Below are 20,050 nucleotides of genomic sequence, written 5' to 3' on the forward strand. Positions count from 1 at the left end.
TGTCAACCCCTACAGCAACCTATCAGCCACCAGTCCCACCACACACAGACTCTCCATTCCCAGAAAGGCATTGATTACAACCAAAACCTTCGGGATCGATACTTCCACCGTTAAAAAGCAGCTCATTCTCCACTTAAACAATGCTGTAAAGTGTACCGAGGCAATAATGTTCCCTCTTCTGCTAAATCTAATTAAAGCAGGTATGTGTATCACTACATTTATTTGCATCTGCTGTCATTCTAAAATATACTATACTGAATATCTTTAGAGGCTTGAAAAAGCTCTTTTCTCTCCCTTAATTGCAGAGGGAGCAATGAAGCCTATAAATAAGACCCCGGGACTGTGAGCTATGCAAAGTCTGAATGAAAAGGCCTGGATGCCACAAGGCTGACACCATTAAGAACAGCCTAATGATTCCCTGGTTTGATTTGTTTGGTCAGGTTTGTACTGACTGGCGTGATTTGTGAAAAAGAAAAGAAAAAGCTCTGAAAATGCATCAGCCTCACTACAGGGCTTCTTTTCTTTTGGGCTCATTTGGATTGGTGCCAAACCTCCTCCAGGCTGAGAACAATTACTCCAGCAGTAATGTCACCGCTAAAAAAAAGGACTAATTGAAGAGTTTATGCAGGAAGTAAACTAATAGACTGATTCAGAGAAAAGGGATACACATCAGTAAACAGAAAAGGTCCTGTGCTTTTTTTCTCACGCCTTAAACATACTATTTGGGTTCTTCTTAATCACGCAGACGTCCAAGCACTTCAAAGCTGGCAAAGAAGCTAACTGCTTCTGAGTGACCGATTCATTCAGCGAGCGAGTTCATATTACACTACTGTACAGTACAAGACACAAACACACATTAAATAAGCAGCACGCTCTAATGCATGTAACATTTCAACAAGCCATCGAGCAAGATGTCGATGCTGGGTATGAGATGTTGTTCTCACCCAGCACCTCTTAATTCCATAATAAAACCGAAAGGTGTAAGAGAGCAGCGGAGCGCGGTTATTCTACCTCTGCACAAATGGGATTAGCAGTTTGTACACAGCGCAGGATGAGGGTTTGGGATGGGGGGAGCTTTCCTTTCATGGTTAAGCCTGCAGCGGGGACTACAGAGCGCGGTAGGTTACCCTGTGATTATGATGATCCAGTTTGATCTGAGGAAATGAAATGTTTTCCAAGACGACTTATCAGCTCTACAGCAAGAAGGACAACAAAGAGATAAGATGCAAAGGTAGCCACTGCTCACACACAGGAAGCAGAACAGTCAGGTGTCAGTTAGGACTTATTTACACTTACTGTACTTATTTACTTACCCAGGCTTGAGGGTAAAATATATTTTAATGCCACAATTAAAGTATGAAATACTGGGCTCTGTTGAAATGGATTACAGTTTTCACTTGGCAAGTCAGAAAGGATGGTTAACTGTAGAAACAATAACAGCCCTGTTTTTATCATATTTAAATGAAAGATTATATATTTCAGAGGGTAGCAAGAAGTTATTCCAGACATTCCTTTAAATCACAGAAGCATTACTCTTCTTCTACATTATAGCCATACAGATAGACTCAGCCTCAGTCTTCCCAATTTATCATCTCCATCCACAATTTTCTCCAAATGCACCGGCTAGATCGTGTATCCCCGTTTTAAACAGACTTCATTTGATCATTTTTCTTTGCCTCCCATCCCGTGACGGGGGGCGGACCATCAGAAAGTAACTGTACGCTACATCTGGCAGGAGAGTAAATCCCTTGTCTCCCCGTAAAGGATGGCACAAAAACCTGATCCTCTTCTTGCACATGAATATCAACACCAGCACTGAGGCTCAGATCTATTCAACTGGCGTCTATATTACAGTAACACACTGTGCTGTGGAGAAAAATAAACCATCTGGCATAAATGTATCTCCACTGCAACCTTCCTTAGACACACAAACCCAGCAGGGAGGATGGTATAATGTCTCTGTTGCTGTCCGCTGCAGTGGGTAAAGGCAGGGAGATGAGTAGAAACAGACAGAAACAAAAGTTATTGTGCTTAAGCTCAAACACACAGACACTTAGACACAATCACTTGTGCAGAATGAAAGCTGAACTGGATTGTTTTGCCACCTCAAGAAATACTTTTTTAATTATTCAAAACTAAAGTTGCAAAATTCCGGGAATTTTCAAAGATGGAAACTTTCCGTGGGAATAAACGGGAATAAACTGGGAATTTTCAAAATTGATGGTTGGCTCTTCGTAGGGAACTTAAATATAGTTGGGGAAAGTATATTTGAGCATAACAGAGCCTTCTCCGTCGCTGTCCCCTCCCTCTGGAACTCACTCCCACAACCCATCAGAGACTGCACCGACCTCACCACCTTCAAAAAACTCACAAAAACTCACCTCTTCAAACTGGCTTTTCATGTGTGATTGTTTTTGTATTATTTGACTTTAACTATATATTTATTTGTTGTTCCTTTCTTCTCTTTTCTTTTCTCTTCACTATTATCTGTAAAGCATCTTTGAGCACCTGTAAAAGCGCTAACAAATTAAATCTATTATTATTATTATTATTATAATCTTGACTAAAACAAACAGATGCCATTCAAGTACACTTGAATATCCATGCCATTCTTCAATCACATGCCCATAGCACACTGCTTACTGCATGGCTATTGAGACCACACCCCCTACAGGCACTGTGCATTCCTCCATCACATGCACACATGATTTCTTGTGGGGATTTTTGTATGGGGGGTGCATTTCTGGGGTTAGGGGGATGAGTAATATTTAACTCAATATTCATGTTTTTGTTCTTCGATGAAACAAATGATTGTTCACTCAAATAATTAAAACTTGCTCTGTTCCTCTTATCTGTTGAAATGTCATGTTTTTTTAATTGTATCATTTTGCATGGATGTTTTCTTATGACAAAACAAAATGTTTATATTTATGCTTGGATATGATAACATTCCCATAAATTCCCATTATTCCCAAGGAAAGTTTCCAATATGGAATAATTCCAAAATTCCCCAGCTTAACTTCCCATGGAAATTTACCGGAAACTTGACGGACATTTACCGGAACTTTTCCGCCCCTTTGCAACCCTATTCAAAATAATGTTTTTAGAGTAAGCCCAAGAAATGCTGTGGAGATAATTGTAAAGAATCATGAGAAACTTCCTGAAATCAACCATCATCTAAGCCAGAGGTGCCCAGTACGTCGACCGCGGTCGACCGGTCGACCGCGGGGGCAATGCTGGTAGATCGCGAGTCATTCATAAATTAAAAAAAATCCAGCTCCGTTAAAATAGACAAAACAGGTTTTGATCCCTCCTCCTTTGGCCTCCCTGCCACTTAATTCAGGAGTTGACTTGATTGACAGAAAAAGCGACCTATTGCTTTCCAGTCTGTTAACACAGAATGCAAAGCGATACAAAATCAGTCAAGTGCCGGGAGAGACAAACAACAAAATGAGTGCGGGAACGAGCAAAAAGCTAAAGACATACCACTTCCACACAGAATGGGAGGGAGAATCTTTGTTTGTGATGTCACATTCAAAGGTTATTTGCCTTATTTGTAAAGCAAGCGTCGCTCTGCCAAAGAAAGGTAACGTGGAGAGGCATTATCGGAGTGTTCACAAGGCATATGACAGCGACTTCCCTCCGAGTAGCGAGTTGAGAAAGAGAAAGGTCATGTATTATTGCTACACAAACATTATCTCTTAGTCTTAGTGTCGCCAACTCGTTTCTAACATGCAAAAAGACAAACAAATGCGTCTATGGTCGGTGTATTTTCGACCTTTCCAATCCAGAAGAGATCTCTCTCCCCCCCGTCTGTTTGCAAGGGGGCGGGGCAGTTTACACACACGCAGCTGCTACATGCAGCAACACACGGAGGAGATGGTGGAGAGAAGCGCTCCAAGGTGTGGTTACATGTTACCCGTCTTGAGGTGGACAATGCTCGTCACCAAAAGAGTTTAGCATGTAAGGGCGGTAACACGAGCAATTTGTCTAAACATTTAGCAAAAGTGCTCCACATTCAGACGGAGGAATGCACCGGGTTCGACTGTCTTTCGAGTAGCTCTGTAGCCCCATCCACGAGCAACGTTTCCACGTCAGGTGTTATGTATGCTAGCAGCAACACACGGAGTTAACTACATTATACAAACATGGGTTAATGATTAGAGGTAACTGAGTTATTTATTTTGTTAAAGTTTCAGCTATTCTGTTTCCAGTTCTGTCATCAGATTATTTAATAAGATTTGTTAAAACATTGTTGTTTCTTTTGATGTGAAATATTATTTATTTAATTCAAATAAAAAGCAATGTTAATTTTGTTCACAATTTGTTAAGTTAATTTAATAATATATGTATTTTTGAATCAAGTATTCATCTTTATTGTCTTCATTGTTAGTTTCCACATGCCTAAAACAACCTCAAACTAAATCTAAAAGTTGATGGCTAAATAAGAGCGTTTGAGAAATTGTGCAAGGCACACAGTAGTAGTCCGAATAGTCGATTAATCGTTTCATTAATCTATAGATTAATCGATAATCAAATTAGTCGTTTGTTGCAGCCCTATTGTAGTTATCCCATGTAAAAATAAAACGTGTTATTCAGCAACCCTTGCAATTTGGGTTTTTATTTTTGGTTGGTAGACCTCGGTTAGCTGGTCATTTCAAAAGTAGCTCACCAGCCAAAAAAGTGTGGGCACCCCTGATCTAAGCCCTTCACCTAGACCAGTGGTTCTCAAAGTGGGGGGCGGGCCCCCCCTGGGGGGCGCAGAGGCATGACAGGGGGGGCGCGAGAGACCAGGAGGAAAAATGGTTATAAAATTATTATTTTTTAAAATCATAATTTGAAAAATTATTTATTCGAAAATAATATGATACAGTACAGTACTATTACGTCTGGGTCTCTGTGTTTCATTAAAGCTCAGCTCTGTGTGTGTGTGGAACGAGCCATTTTGTGTGCGTGCACGAGCGAGAGAGAGAGAGCGCACCCGTACCGGAGATCGTTGTTGTTAGCTTCTGGTGCTAGCGAGCTACGCTAACGGATATAAGGAGTTTTTTCAACAACAAGGTGGAGGAGAGTCCTCTCCTGTCAGACTGAGAGACTCAGTGAGCTAAAGGACTCTCTCAGTGTTATCTCAGTGGGTCTCAAACGTTTTGGTCACCATTAATGTAAACAATTATTTCCGAGGCACACCTTTATCATTATAGTTATAAAAAAATAAGAGATTAAATTAAAAACAGGTATGAAATACTATATGACAGTAAAAAAATAACAAAGTTTAAAAGGGTGATTTGTAAAATATCCATAAAGAAAAAGTAAATCTGTTTACAGTTCTGTTTCAAATGGGTGTTGAGCATGCCCCCGGACCCCCCGGTCTAGGTGGTGTGAGGTCCACACACCACCTATAAAAATAGCACTTTACCCCTTCTTACACCTATGCCGTGAGCTGATTATCAAGCCTTAATTGTAACAGCCGTGGGTACACTGTGTATATGTGTGGGGATTGTTGTAGTTTCAAATTCAACTGTGGCGACCGGTACATTAATGGGAAACCCTAAATGTTTGAGCACCCTCTATGAAACGTCAAGCTACCCCACAGCACCCCGACTATTTGTGTTGGCCACTGAGCCTGACTATTTCTGTTGGGGGGGCCCGACATTTTTTTTTCTCCAAATGGGGGGCCTGACAGAAAAAGTTTGAGAACCACTGACCTAGACCAAGCTAAAAATCAACAGAAAAAAAACATGCAGAAATCTGAAAATACAGCCTTGCTGATAATTCTTTTTTTTACATGTAATTATGCACAGGTGCTTCTGCAAATAATCTATTCAGATCACATTGTGTTTGTGAATCAGTGGCACACAGTACCAAGTGCACAGCTAATGCTGCATGGTGCAGGTGCATATGGCCAGGCAGTTGACATTTGAATTATAATGTGGCCGGGGGCGAACTGTGTCACTGCAGCACAGTTGGTAATAAGGTCAAATTACGATGAAAGGTGTGGTAGGGCCCAGCATCCTGCGTGACTAAGCAAAAACACCTTTTCCTTTTGAAGTGCAGGGCTTTGAGCCACAGCACCCTGATGTTCCTGATGGGAGGTGCAGAGTCACAATTTAGCACCGTTAGTTAAATTAGGAGATGTTTACGTCGTTTAAGGATTCTAAAATAATTGTTTAGGAGGCCAGTTAAGTTTAGTATGTGCTGATATCCATCTTAAAACATCCATTAAAGGCGTAGCAACATGAATTTATAAAGAGATCTTGATTCGGCAGTGAAGTCATGACCCATGAGTTTCCTATCGAAGTTGTTCAGTGGCGAATGAAGCCTGAATGAAGCCTACATGGCCTGACTTCTGATCAGAATCTGTACCAAATCTTTGAAAATTTGATTCAAAATGTAACTTTATAAATGTCATCAAATGTAAAGAAATGCAAGGGATGTATAAACAAAAACTAAATCAGAGTAACCCATAATAAATTCAGCTGCATCACTTGAGGAAGAGTCAGGGGAGACTGATCTAGAGGCACTGTAGGAATGGCAGACGCAGATAATAACAGACAAAAATAGACGTGCAGGCTCATGTACAGAGAGACTATTTTCATATTATTACGGCGTATCAGATTGTGATTGAGTCTCACGACATACTGATCGACATTAGCCGCGTTATGAATATCAATTTGCTCCGCTCGGTTTTGTCAAGCAGGCAAGTAAAGGTCAAATCACTCATAGGAACAACCTTTGTTCCTCTGATAATAATGAATGCAGCACACACGGCAAACTACTGTAACAAGACAACTGAGTTTTCCTTGGCAATTAATGATGCTGTGACAGGGAAAACATCCAAATAAAGAAACTCGTCTCAGAGACCAATTTACATTTTTCTCAATGTGGGATATCCATGATGTCTGTGTGTGTGAGCGCTCTCCTGCGATATGACCCAAAATTAAACCATATTTGGAGACAGAAGTAGGTCGCCCAAATTAGAGAGAAAACAACATTGACTGGTGCACAACACGATAGCTCTCTCTCCCCACATTCCCTCCCACAGAACCATCCAATGTTATGGTGTTTGCATGATCCCATTAAGTTCTTAAAAAGAGACCTACAGGCAATAAACAAAGATTCAAGTTCATGAACTTTAGTAGAGAAAAAAAACGACCTGGAATGTCACAGTCATTTAGTGTTTAGCTCCGACGCTCCCAAACAGAAAAGGTTATATTCATAAACCAGGAGCTTTCCTTCCGATATTCAAAAACAGGTCAACCCTCCTTTCAGAGACGTGAAGCAGAGGTGGATTGAACCCCATGGACCGGTAATAGGCACCAATGTGATTGACCCAGAATATAAATAAGCAGGTATCAAGATGAAAAACAGTGTTTACTTCCTCCCAAGGAGAACCAGAGCAGCTTTTAAATTCTCTCAAAAAACACCAGTGTATTTCTAGAATAAGTGCTTTGACCTTTATTTGTGGATACGACAAGATTTCAGAGTAAAATGAGGGTCATCATAACGAGGCTGCTGCCAATGATATACAAATATACGCCTCTCTCTCCAGACTGTCTGCTTCTCTTGAGCCTTTTCGTTTTGTTCCACTATTCTCTTTTCCTTTATGCTGTTCTCTTAATCCCCCACCGACTCTCTATATGGCTTTTCTTCTTTTCTTCTCCTTCATTTGTCTTTGCGTTCATTCCCTCTCTACCTATTTGCCTCTCCACTCTCTTCTCCTCCCCATCTGTCTTTCTTTCTTCTTTGAGCCTCATGGGTAGAAACCGTCCGTCACACATGGGAGAGGACCAATTACATGGGAAGTCTAAGGGCACTTCCCCAAGGAAAAAAAACATTTTTCTCAAACACATTCCTCCAACTTATCGCATTAACCACAAAAACATTTAAATATGTAAATGAACAGTTCCTCTAGCTCAGATGAAAATCTACACACAATGCATGCATAACACTGGAATAGTAAGGCAGTGTTTCCCATACATCGATTTATTTTTGGCGGGCCGCCACAATTAAATATCATCCGCCACAGATATTTTTTTTATTTTGGTGTCTAATGGATAGTGAGGTGGGCTGATGATCGGAAGGTTGCGAGTTCAAATCCCGTCTGGAACACCACTACTAGTGTGCCCTTGAGTAAGGCACTTAGCCCTCAGTTACTCCAGGGAGAATGTCCCTGTAATTGGTCCTTGTGAGTCGCTTTGGAATAAGTTGTCTGCTAAATGTCTGAATTTTAAATTATATTTTTAGGAGAATAAACCCCACAGATCCTCAACTCCGGTGTGTCTCACTCATTAACAACGCAACAAGAACATTGTATACAGTAGCCATGAACTCGCTTATTTGAGGGGGGTGTGGATGCGTGGGACACCCGCATAGGATAAGGGGCCTTTGGATTTTCTTATTTTCTTGCCGGGGGGGGGGGGGGGGGGGGGGGGGGGGGGGGGGGGGCGGTGCGGTTAAATTCTGTGGGAAACACTGTAGGGGTTTATACTTATTTTTTGTGGAGCTTTTTGGTTTGGGTTAGGGTTGCTGTAACTCCAAATCAGAACAACCATTGCTACATTGTGTATACATTTCGTGTTTTCGAGTGATTCTCAAGCTGATCAAATGTATGAATAAAACATATGCACCCACATGTCTGCTATATACAGAGTGAGTTACTGCTGGATATCCTTATAACCATATAACAATGTTTCTTCTGAAAACATCAGGAGAACTGCTGTTGGAAACTACAGAATGTATAAGTAGAGAACATTTATTCAAAATAGTTCCTTGCTTATGGATAGGCACCGGCCAAACAACCAGCAGTCAGCATCTGGGAACAAAAAAAAAGAAAAATCCCCATCTTTGACAAATTATGCTACAAATCGAGGGTTTTCCCCCCGGTATTTTTGGCATCACCTTGCCCTTCCGCAGCAATTTGAGGTTTAGAGTCTCGCCCAAGGACGAGTTGACATGTGGACATGAGGAGCCGGGGATCAAACCGTCAATCCTGTGATTAATGGACGGCTCGTTCTACCTGCTGAGCCACAGCTGCCCTGTATTATTCAAGTTGTTGGCAAAATAACCATTTAACTGCCATGCTGATTGATGACAGATTTGCAGTATACGATGAACACAGAGGTGAAGGTTATCTCAAATGAACAAGCAGACTGGAGTTTGGATGTGGTGCGGCAAGAGCAGGCAGACTAGCATGTCTACCCTCTACAGATAATGGCGCAATAATATTATACAAAATAACATGGTGATTAAGTCAAAGTACTTTTATATATCGTCATATTTATATCTACGTATTCACTTCTCCGAAAGTTTAATATTACACTTTCATTAATTCACCCATGCACCACAGCAGCTAATAAAAGCATTATCAAGAAACATGCCACAGGAGAACACTCATATTAAACATTGTTAATAAGGCTTGAAAGGCCAAGCAATACTAAAAGAACCATAATCTGCAGGTTGAATCGCATATTAAAAGCAACTTTAAAAAAAAGACTACGAAGACAAGTTGTTACAGTAAGTGCATGAATATGAACAGAGCAAAAGGTATCAACCAACACAGTAGTAGTATGTGTTAATATAGTTTGTTCAACATTTTTACTTTTTATTGGGTTTAAATGTCTGTATTTGAAAGTTAAAACTAAAGTCAATTTAAAGGAAATACAGTTGTGTTAACTGTCCATATGTTTTTATCTCTCCATGAGATACTTCCTAAACATTTAGCCTTCAAACTTTCCTCCTCTGTATCTCCCAAACGGGGACTTTCACACTCATTATATATTGTAAGAGTGAATATCACACTATTAAAGGGAATACATTTGTTTTCTATGAACGCTTTCCCCCAATAGGAATACTAGTTCCTTTATTTTTTACAAACTCTCTCTCTAGCCCTCACTTGTCTGCCTCCGTGTATCACCTTCTCCTGCACTTTGATATTTTCTGATGAGCTTATGAACACACTCCTTCGCTCTTCCTCACCTCTCTTGATCCTCCTCTCCTCTCTTTTCATCTCCTCTCTCCTCTTGCTGATGAGCATACTGTATGAACACACGTATTTCTTCTCCTCTGCCTCGCTGCCTCCCTGCTGCTACAGCTCAGCCCAGGGGCAATTTTCACACAAGGCTGATTGAATTCAACCCCACTTCCATTTTTCCCTCCACTGTTCTTTGTTCTTGCTAAGGGAAGGGGATGACAAAACAAGGTCTCACCACCACACACACATTGATATGCATATAAATGGACACTAACAAATGAAACGTGCACGCATGGGACCGCACCAAGGCATGCATTTGAGATATTGAGGTCGAGTTGATAAACTGTTCTAACAAACATGTTCCTATAGAGGTGAAGAGAGGGGCACTTTGTTGTGCACAACCCCCTGCAAGGACACATATATATCTGCACTGTAAACACACAGGATAATTAGTTAGTGAGGATGAGGGGGGTCTATAAGGGAAAGGGGGATAGTATATTATAGTTGACAAATATTTGTAAATTAGCAAACAACTCAAGAGGCTCCATGATGCTGTTTGGGGGGTTCTCTTTCCTCTAGTCTGTATACATTTTTTAAGCATGTAAATAGTCTTCATTTTTTCCATATGGAGTTTTCTCTCAGACAATCCCCCCCCCCCCCTGCCAGAAACAATGACATCACTATTTATCACTTGTGTTTTTATTGGCTAGAGCTCCAACGTATTGTACGTGATAGAGATGTCCCGCTCCTTAGCCTAAGTGGTTGACCAATCACAACAGAGCCGGCCAACTAACCAATCAGAGCAGACTAGTCTCTGGTTCGGAAAGAGTTTGACAAGAGCTAACGCAGCACAGGCAGTGCAAGAAAAATAACGACCTTACTTAGCAACAAAAAAAAAATCATAAAAATGGGATGAAGTTGATAAAAAGATAATATGATAAATGCTTTCAAGGACATTTTGATACAGGAACAACACAACATTGTACTTTTAATTGACTAAACAATTGATCAATTAATAAAAAAACGACCAAAACGGTAATGCAGCCCTCAGGTTTTGACAAATGACCAAACAGGTGGGCTCCTCACAGAAGGACGCACACATCGAACACCTGCAGTTCTGTAATGGCCCCTTCTTGTGGGGGCCATTTGGCCTGGCCATGAGTGTGTGACGGTGAATGATGGAAGAGCGGCAAAAGCAGCAGCTGACAGACCCAATTGAACACAACGTTTCATCCGGGGACCGCTTCCATAAAGACTGACAATGATCGTACTGGGGCCCCAAGAAAACACATATAAACAGGACGCACACAAACAACAGGAGGTTATTAATGGTCAGGTGCTGCTCTGTTTCTGCTACAAGCAGTTCACCGGCACACTGCAACCCGCGAGGAGCCATAATCAGCCCCCCCGCCCACCCCCCGGTAATCATTTACAGCGGCACCAGCTGCCCAGTGTCCTCCGGTCAGACCGGACCCACAATCTGGTAATAGTCCTCCAAACTGTATCGCGGTTGATTAAAGTCTCTGCAGCAGGGACAGACCTTCAATCTGTCCCTTTTATCATTCGGATGAACAGACTCAGAGGAAACCGATCCTAATAGCGGAGTCGGGGGCTGGGGGATCAGGTGGCTATAAATCTAGCTCAGGGACCCTTCACAGAAAGCACACAAGTGAGCCTTGTGATGGACAACCACGTCGGGGTAAAGGGTATTGATATGTCCGTCAGGAAACTGCGACGGTGTGCTCCATCTCATAAGAAAGATGATGCACTTTAAAAAGGTAAGAAAGTCAAAACGCAAAGAAAAAGGACTGCAGTCATCTGAGGGAAGGTTAGCGAGCAAAAGAGATGGATGGAAACATTGATAAGAAAAACAGAAATGTATTTAGTGTGGCAAGATGAAAGAAATATGTCAAAAAACGGATTACTATTGGAGCTTTCATCTGTTTGATTAGATTCAAACTGACTGGTGTATTTCTCTGTTTGCATGTTTTGGTCTGTTTTGGCTCAGGCTCAATCAAACCCAAAAGCTTTATTACTAATGACGCATCTTGTGAATGTCATATGTCACGAAATAGATCTCTGTAATAAGTAATACAATTCACAGAAGCGTGGTGAGTTTGTTTCCTACTCTGTTTATTTAAGCTGCTTACCAATAAAACGAGAAGTAAAATATAGCAACTACACAAATATCTCTAATATTGCAGGCTAAAAAGCCTCTTTTTATCCTGTTTTAACCAGTTTGTCAATATTTATGACACAAAAAGTCCAGCTCCAGTCACAACTAATCCTCTTAAGTCATGTATTTAAACCCCCTGTGAACATTAAATCAGATAAAAAATACAAACAAGGTTCAGTAGGAACTTAATGCGTCTGGAATTGTATTTCATGTCGATTACCTGTCTTGGTTTGTTTGCAATAATTCAGTGTGAACACAATCTGAACCATAACTAAATAGTTTTACTTCTTCTCCACTCTACCAAATGAATCAAACACCGGGTATGAATACATGTAATGGATATGAAAGGTGTTAAAGGAAGCTGCTCTGTTTTTCTACGCTTTTCTTCACCTAGACTTCAGTACTGTAAGTCCTTGTCCGAGGGGAGACATAAATGCAAACTTTACGGATAATACACTCTCTTGCTCTCACGCAGAAACACACATTCATATTAAAAAATGTCATTACCCTTGCAATATATATAGAAATGTCCACGGACCAGTGAATAAAATAGAAGAACATTTCCTGCATGGCATTAATGGCACACAAATGTGGAATAATGGATTCAACGATATATTCTGCTCCAGCAATGTGTTCATATTTCACTCAATTTAATGCTGCTCTTCCCTCAACTCGCTCGGCCTGCAAATCAATGTCCATTAAACCGACTTGAGTGTTCATATGTCACTGGATCCTCTCTCCATTAATTCTGCTTCTGCATAGATTTAAGTCTCTTCCATAGAGTACCTTTCCAACATCACCACTGCAGTGTTTGTTGGCGGAGGCTCATTACGATGATGTGTTGACCTCCAGTGACTTCACAATGCACTGATAATAAACTGGACCATTGGTACTATGTGGTTGTCACAGGCCATTTCTAAACCTGCAGCCAGGTTGTATTCATACTTCTCTTCTGGCAAGGCTGCGCTTCACACTCATAAGGTTTCTCAGCTTCACTGTTAGCTGTCTGTTGGCCTTGACACAAAGTGGCACATCACGCTTCACCCGAACGACTGCGGCTTTATTGAAGGACACAACGGCGATAGCTCTTCAAGCAGAGAAAAGTGATTCTCATTCACTCCGCCTTTCAAAAGATAGGAGCAAATGACCTTCCGTTTTCTAGTGTAGCCTGAGTCCTTGCAGATTTGAAGCTGTTCATACTTAAGCCTCATTATTTTAAATATTTTGAGTTAACATAAAAAAATATATATTTGAACTATTATGAGATGCTGCAAATAAAACCAAATAAGGCTGAAACGCCCAAATCTATAACAACGTGGTTTCATGTTTTTGTAACAATTTGATCTGGTTAGTTTGTTGTTGCGCATTTCAATTTTTCGGCCACACGACATATTTGTTTCAATCATCTGCACATTTGAGTATTTTATCGAGCTTTGCTGTTGCAGTTAGGAGCACATCGTGGCTTAAAACAAACCCAGAATCAAACAGTGAATAGATTTAAGCAGCAGAGTGTATTCTCCCTTTTAACATTTGCATAAAACTAGACATGTTATGGCAACTCAAAACTGGCCAAAACAAATCTGTTAAAATGTGAAATGTTATTCAAGTGTGTGGCACTGCATAAGATAATGGCATCAGAATGTATTAATATGATATCTTACATACTCAACAACCTATTGTCAAAACAGGGTCTTGTTTATTTTAACAAAAAAACCTCTGAACGCATGAGCACATTCAAACACTAATTTCCCAGTGAAAATAATGAAAGTGCCAAACAATGAACTGTATGTAATTTGAAAGGCAACATATAGTGTTACGGATGGATGAACCTGCAACGTGAACTTTTGCACGCACAGGAAGTCACTCAGCCCGTTCATCGTTCAAACTACAAGGCTGGGTGGGGATGGATGGAGCAGCAGATCTCAGCAGAGAAGAGGGAGAACAGACGTCTATTAATCTTACCTCCTCTCCTGTCAGGTAGTAGGCCGACAGCAAGCCGCCAACGTAACGGATGTTCACCTCAAAGAGTGATGCCTCGCCATTCTGCAGAACCAAGAGAGAGATCATATTGTCAAAAGTCGTATCATACTAAGGACTCAGAGGGCGGTAAAGAAGCACAGTGGGCTCAACAGAAAATAATTATACACTGTAATCATCATAAACAGCTGTGATTACTCTTTTTCTGGGAGAAAATGTATTTAATAGCTGGGATACTCGGTCCTTTGAGACCCGTTGGGCAGCCCAGTTAATTAAATAAATACCATACTACTCAATGTGAGCTGTGAAGTTTCTATGAGTCATGTGTACGATACAAAAATGTTTCCAGAGAAATGTTTTGTATTTGCACCACAGAAATAGATCCTGTGACATTTACAGGAACAATAAACATCAAATCTTTCAGACTTATATCCACAAGAATCAGAGGGGGCACGTGATGGATTACACTTTTGATTACACCTGTGAAGAAAACTGGGGGGAAAAAACATCACTCTTAGAATAAATGCGTGTGCATGGTGTTGTTCTGATTAATAAGCTGTTATATTTCAGGCAGTGAGTTTACAGGAGGCTTAATGGCTGCTTGGGAGAAGTCTGGAAAAGATTAGCAACCTTTAAAGTGCTGATTGGAAAAAAAAAACATTTACACAGCAACACCAGACTTATATTTAGGAACATCTTTTGAGAGGTGGCTGGTGACTCAGAGGTGTGTACAGTAGCTGGCCCTTGAGCTTTAAAGGCTGTGAACAACTGAATACGTTTTGGGCATTTGGGCGTGTTGTCCGAATCCTATTATTATCGTGCTGTTTTACTGGGAGCTCAACCTGTCACAGCTTTTGTACCAGCATGTGTATTGTAAAAATTCGTCCATTATTCGTAGTAATGCCACACAATACCAAATACATACTGTGTACTTTACTGAGAGGCAGCAAACGACATTGCAGGGAAGAAACAACCACAATAATATTGTATAAAGATATGAATTCTCTTATCTTATTAGCTACAGCCATTTTCATTCACTCCTTTGATGTAAAGGATACATTTGGTGCATCGCTCAACACCTTATGACTTCCAGAAACTGTGTACAGTATGTGTGACCCAAAGTACAGAACCATTTTATCGAAATAAACAAATATGTCATCAGAAAACCCTACAGACACTATTAAAGAAAGTGTTTAAAATATATATTGGTATTATTTTACAAAGGCAATTCCCGCAGCTAGATGACGTGACACAACTTACTGCGAAACAGACTGATTAACTTCATTAGGAACATGTTGTTTCTTCATAAGTCCGTGACAGTATAATACATTAAAGATGACTCCAAAATGATGAAACAATCTCCCCATTGACAGACTGAAAACCCACCTGTTTCCCTTATAACCTGGCCAGCCAATCAAGACCAACCAAACCTAATCAAAAAAGGGTTCGGCTCATTTGAAAATAATGCATCAGCACTATCAAAAGTTAATATGAGTTTGTGGTTTATTGCACTTATTGTAAATGCTTTGGATAAGATGCCAAATAAAGTAGTGCAAGTTCAGCATTAGCATTTATTACCAACATCACAGCGTCACAGCGTCAAAGTGAATGCATTAGCGTAGGGGTGCCCAATACGTAGAGGAAGAAAAAACCCATCACCCATCCTTGCTATTAAACGCTTATGCGGCGCAATTAGTGTAAGTGTGCCACAGTTTATCCGCCGTTTGGTCCACCAGCAGCCCCCCCCCCCCCCCGCTCACAGATTGGGCAGGGGCGGCCCTGTAGGTAGCTCATTTGGGCGTGGTCATTTTAAAAGTAGTGCCCAAGCTGAAAAAGTGTGGGCACCCCTGCATTAGCACTTTCGATGTTATCCCAATTTCCGGTATATTTCAGAGGGATGGCCAGAAATATAGATCTATATAATCAAAGTTATTCCTCACTTACAATCGCTCCAGTTTGATTCGCTTTTGTTTCATATTAACCAAGGTTTTACTTCAATTGGAGGAGTTAGAGAGGAGAGGAGTCTGTGAGATTTTGTGTGGCTGTGAAGCGACTGCAGGAATAAGTTAGTTCCTCTATAGCTCCCAATCTTCTCTTTGTACACCCGTTGAAATGGAGATTCCCTCTTCAAAGACACCATTAGAGCCAGGCCAGTCTCCAAAAGTCAGGTCAGAGAGTCAAAGCCCAGTAATCATGTTTCCCAAAGTTTAGTTTCCTCAAAACCTTTTTTTTGTCTGAGGTGTCTCTTACAACTGCAGGGCGGTATCGATTGAAGGAGAGTTAGTACACTGGCTCAAGAGGTACTTATTCTAACGGCTCTGAAACTGTTTCAAATGTCCAATTCACAAATTCAAATACAGTAGTGGATGGTAACAGGTAGCAGATTTCAATTATACTATAAAATGCCCTCATGTTTTTCCCAATGGTGTAGATACAGATATATATCTATACTGAGAATAACCTATGGAGCGCACTTAAATTCACCTCTGACTTTCCAAAACATTGGCAGAAATATCTCATGTTGTAACTATGGTGGCTTATGACTGCATGTGTCTAAATATGTCACCATAATTATTGCCTCTTGTGCTAGGTGAAGTTGGAAGCAGTCTGGTACTCCTTGACTTGGAGACCTATTGTGAGGGAAATTGCTATCTCAAGTGTGGATGATAAGAATTTTTTTTAATTGGTTGCCAGAGAGGGCAATTAGCTCAACTCTTAGGAATAGGTGAGATATCCTGTGGGGAGTCACAGGCATCCAAGCAAAGTAGCATTTAACTCCAAATAATATATGTTTATACTTATTGTATTGTTATATGGCTCAATATTCATAAGATGTTGTCAACACAATGTTACTAGATTTCTTCACATCCCACCCTCTTGGCAAAAATACATTTTGACAAATTGTACACTTTTAAGGAATATGGGATAAAATATGTGAATGTGTCTGTTAGCTTGGCAAAGCATGAAGGCCATCACTTGTACACGTTTTTGATGGATTAAATAAAAGAGAAACAAAGTGTTATATAGTGAGCTTTAGAGGTGACGGTAGGGGAATTTGTTTTCTTTGCACAGAGCCATGCACCCCTTGTTTCCAGCCTTATGCTAAGCTAAGTTAACAAGGAGCTAGCACAGCTTAGCATGACTTAAAGACCGTCGCTTTTTACATGTTTTTTACTAAACCAAACAAACGAGAAATTAAGTGTTAAATAGTGGGTTTTAGAGGTGACGGTAGATGGATTTGTTTCCCCTTGCGTGTAGCCTTATGCTAAGCTAAGCTAACAAGGCGCTAGCTCCAGCTTGATATTTAATGTACAAGCATGAACGTGATATTAATCTTCTCATATAAATCTTGGCGAAATTATGAATAAGAATAGATTCTCCACCAAAAAGGAAAAGTATTACTTTACGTGCGTCCACGTTGTCATGTTTTATGTAACTATAAATCCAGTAATAAAAGCAGCGCTTTTGTACAACCAAGGTGCTGGCTCCATCCCTCAAGTCAGCACACTGCTGACATTTCTGGAGACAAAGCACTGATGCCTCTGGCAGGGCGCGAGCTGAGGTGTCTTGCCAACCCTGAAATGACTGGCCCATTCAGTAATGGCAATAGGATGGCAGTGATTAGGAGCGGAGGGTCTATTTATCACCAGGGATAGTGGCACTCAGCAAGACAGGCGGCAGGTACAGTGAGGCAGGACAAGTAATGCTGACAAAGGTTTTCCCAATCAGGCTTTGACTCCCCAGTACAGGCCCAATAAAATCACTCAGAAGGCTTTGAATAAGACCAGGGCTGCCAACACTCACGCATTGAGCGTGAGAGTCACGCAATTGTTGTTAGCATCTGGTTAGCTTAACGGATATTAAAAGCTGTTTCTAAAACAAGGAAAGGGAGAGCTCTGTCCTGTCAGACTGAGAGAGATAACTACAGCTCAGTGAGGTAAGGGACTCTGTTTAGATAGTTAACTTTAGTCTAGTTATCTCAGTGGGTCTCAAACGGTTTGGTCACCATTTATGAGAATAAATGAAAAACAGTTATGAAATACTAAAGAAAAAGAAAATCTGTTTACAATAAATTCATGTTGCTCTCAAAGTGCACCAGGTTGATGCATTTAACTTCAATATTTAAAAGAAAATCTCACTAAGCTGAACTCAAATGTTGGCAGCCCTGATAAGACTTCCATTCATTCCAATGCAGTGAACATCTATTACAATGTGTTTAGATGTACAACAAGCCTACAGACACACTTTCTGGGTTTTGTTGATTTTTGCCTTTTGAATTTTATGTATTTTTCAGGAACAGCTAATACATTGTTTCCCTGCAAATGGGGCAACTGTTCACTTAGATATGCATCTCCATTAACTCAACCACAATAAAGCAAGCCCCGGGGCGCAGAATAAGCACAAAAACAATACAACTTTACCTTAAACGGATATAAATTGATTCAATCCCTGCATCATACGCAAGGTATCAAGACAGAAGATTAAAAACTATGTCAAATCCCTCTAAGAGGCGGTTTTCATATGAATAAATATAAATTCATTTGAACTGCACAGAGGGTGAATTGAACAACTGCACAACAGAATGGATTTGCCTCTGATTTAGGCTCGCTGTATAACGGGTTGAGTGTAATAGCTTTTTTCCATCTTAAATCTTTAATTTGTCCAAAACAAAAGTAAATTGCATTGTTTCTTTTCATTGTCCTAACCTCATTTATAACCAAAATACAACATTTTAAAGCTTATTGGCCCATTTGGGAAACTGAAATATCACATACTGCTGCATAATTTTCATCTCATAACTCTTATAATGTAATGACAAAAAGGAAAACCGTAACTTATTAAATTAATTGCTAAATGTCATCTTGATGAAACCACAACGGGATATTTATGAAGAAAAGAAATCAATGTAGAACAGATCACAGATCATTATGATAAATATAACTTATTCAGCTTCTTTCATTGTGCTACTCCTTGACCATTTCTCCGACTTAAGTCTGAATGTGACTGGTGGTGTCATCTCACTTTAATGCTGTTTGATGCCGTTTTTGGCTTCTCTTATAGCCTCCAACTGAAAATCCTATTACACTAATGATACATTAATCAGAAGAAGTGATTCCTAAAACCACATAAAAGTCTAAAAAAAATATTTGTCAAAGTAATATATTCCTACTAAGAAATTAAATGCTGCAGCACGGAGTTTGATTTGAGTTTGCTGCTGCTCCTGTAGGCCCGTTAAAGCATGACAAAGAAATCAGGTATAGTGAATAACACCTGTTTCTACTCTCTTCACGTTTAGGAGAGTAAACACAGAAACTCTCGCCACCAAGATGAAACTTCTCCTCCAGTTAGTCTGTCAACCTTCATTTCTCAGCCTGACGCAGGAGAAGGTGAACAAAACACTTTCTCAAAGATGATTCCTTTAGAGCAAGAACACATCTGCATTGCAGTGTTGCCGCTTTCAAGAAGAAAAAAAAACTCTTACTTGCACAAACAAGGGACTGCGATGCCAAGGGACAGGATGTCTGTTTTAAATTCAAATAGGGATCTGCCTGTATATCTTCCTCACTTCATACGCGTGTCTGTCAGGATAGTTAAGATCCTTTGGAGCGGTGTGAAACCTGTCAATCAAACTCTGACGCAAACAGAACAACTTCACTGAGATCTGCAAGCGAGACATGGTTCCATGCATTTATCATGAGTAATCAGAGGTGTGGACTCGAGTCACATGACTTGGACTCGAGTCACATGACTTGGACTCGAGTCACATGACTTGGACTCGAGTCACATGACTTGGACTCGAGTCAGACTCGATTCACCAATTTGATGACTTTGGACTCGACTTGACAAAATCACAAAACACTTGCGACTCCACTTGAACACCAATGACTAGGGACTTGACTTGGGACTTGACCTTGAGCCTTCTGACT

General features: G+C 40.5%; 1 protein-coding gene across 3 annotated transcripts in view; it reads right to left on the reverse strand.

Annotated features, from left to right (window-relative positions):
* LOC307045851 (mannosyl-oligosaccharide 1,2-alpha-mannosidase IA) overlaps window positions 1–20,050 on the reverse strand; it is a 196,914-nt gene that overhangs the window by 57,024 nt on the left and 119,840 nt on the right. For all 3 annotated transcript variants that reach the window (XM_079691834.1, XM_079691832.1, XM_079691833.1), the window contains one exon: window positions 14,109–14,189. In XM_079691834.1, coding sequence (XP_079547960.1) covers window positions 14,109–14,189 — 81 coding nt within the window. The remainder of the gene's footprint in view (window positions 1–14,108; window positions 14,190–20,050) is intronic.

The sequence above is a fragment of the Notothenia rossii genome (assembly GCF_949606895.1).
Source record: "Notothenia rossii genome assembly, chromosome: 7".
Classification (NCBI taxonomy): Eukaryota; Metazoa; Chordata; class Actinopteri; order Perciformes; family Nototheniidae; genus Notothenia; species Notothenia rossii.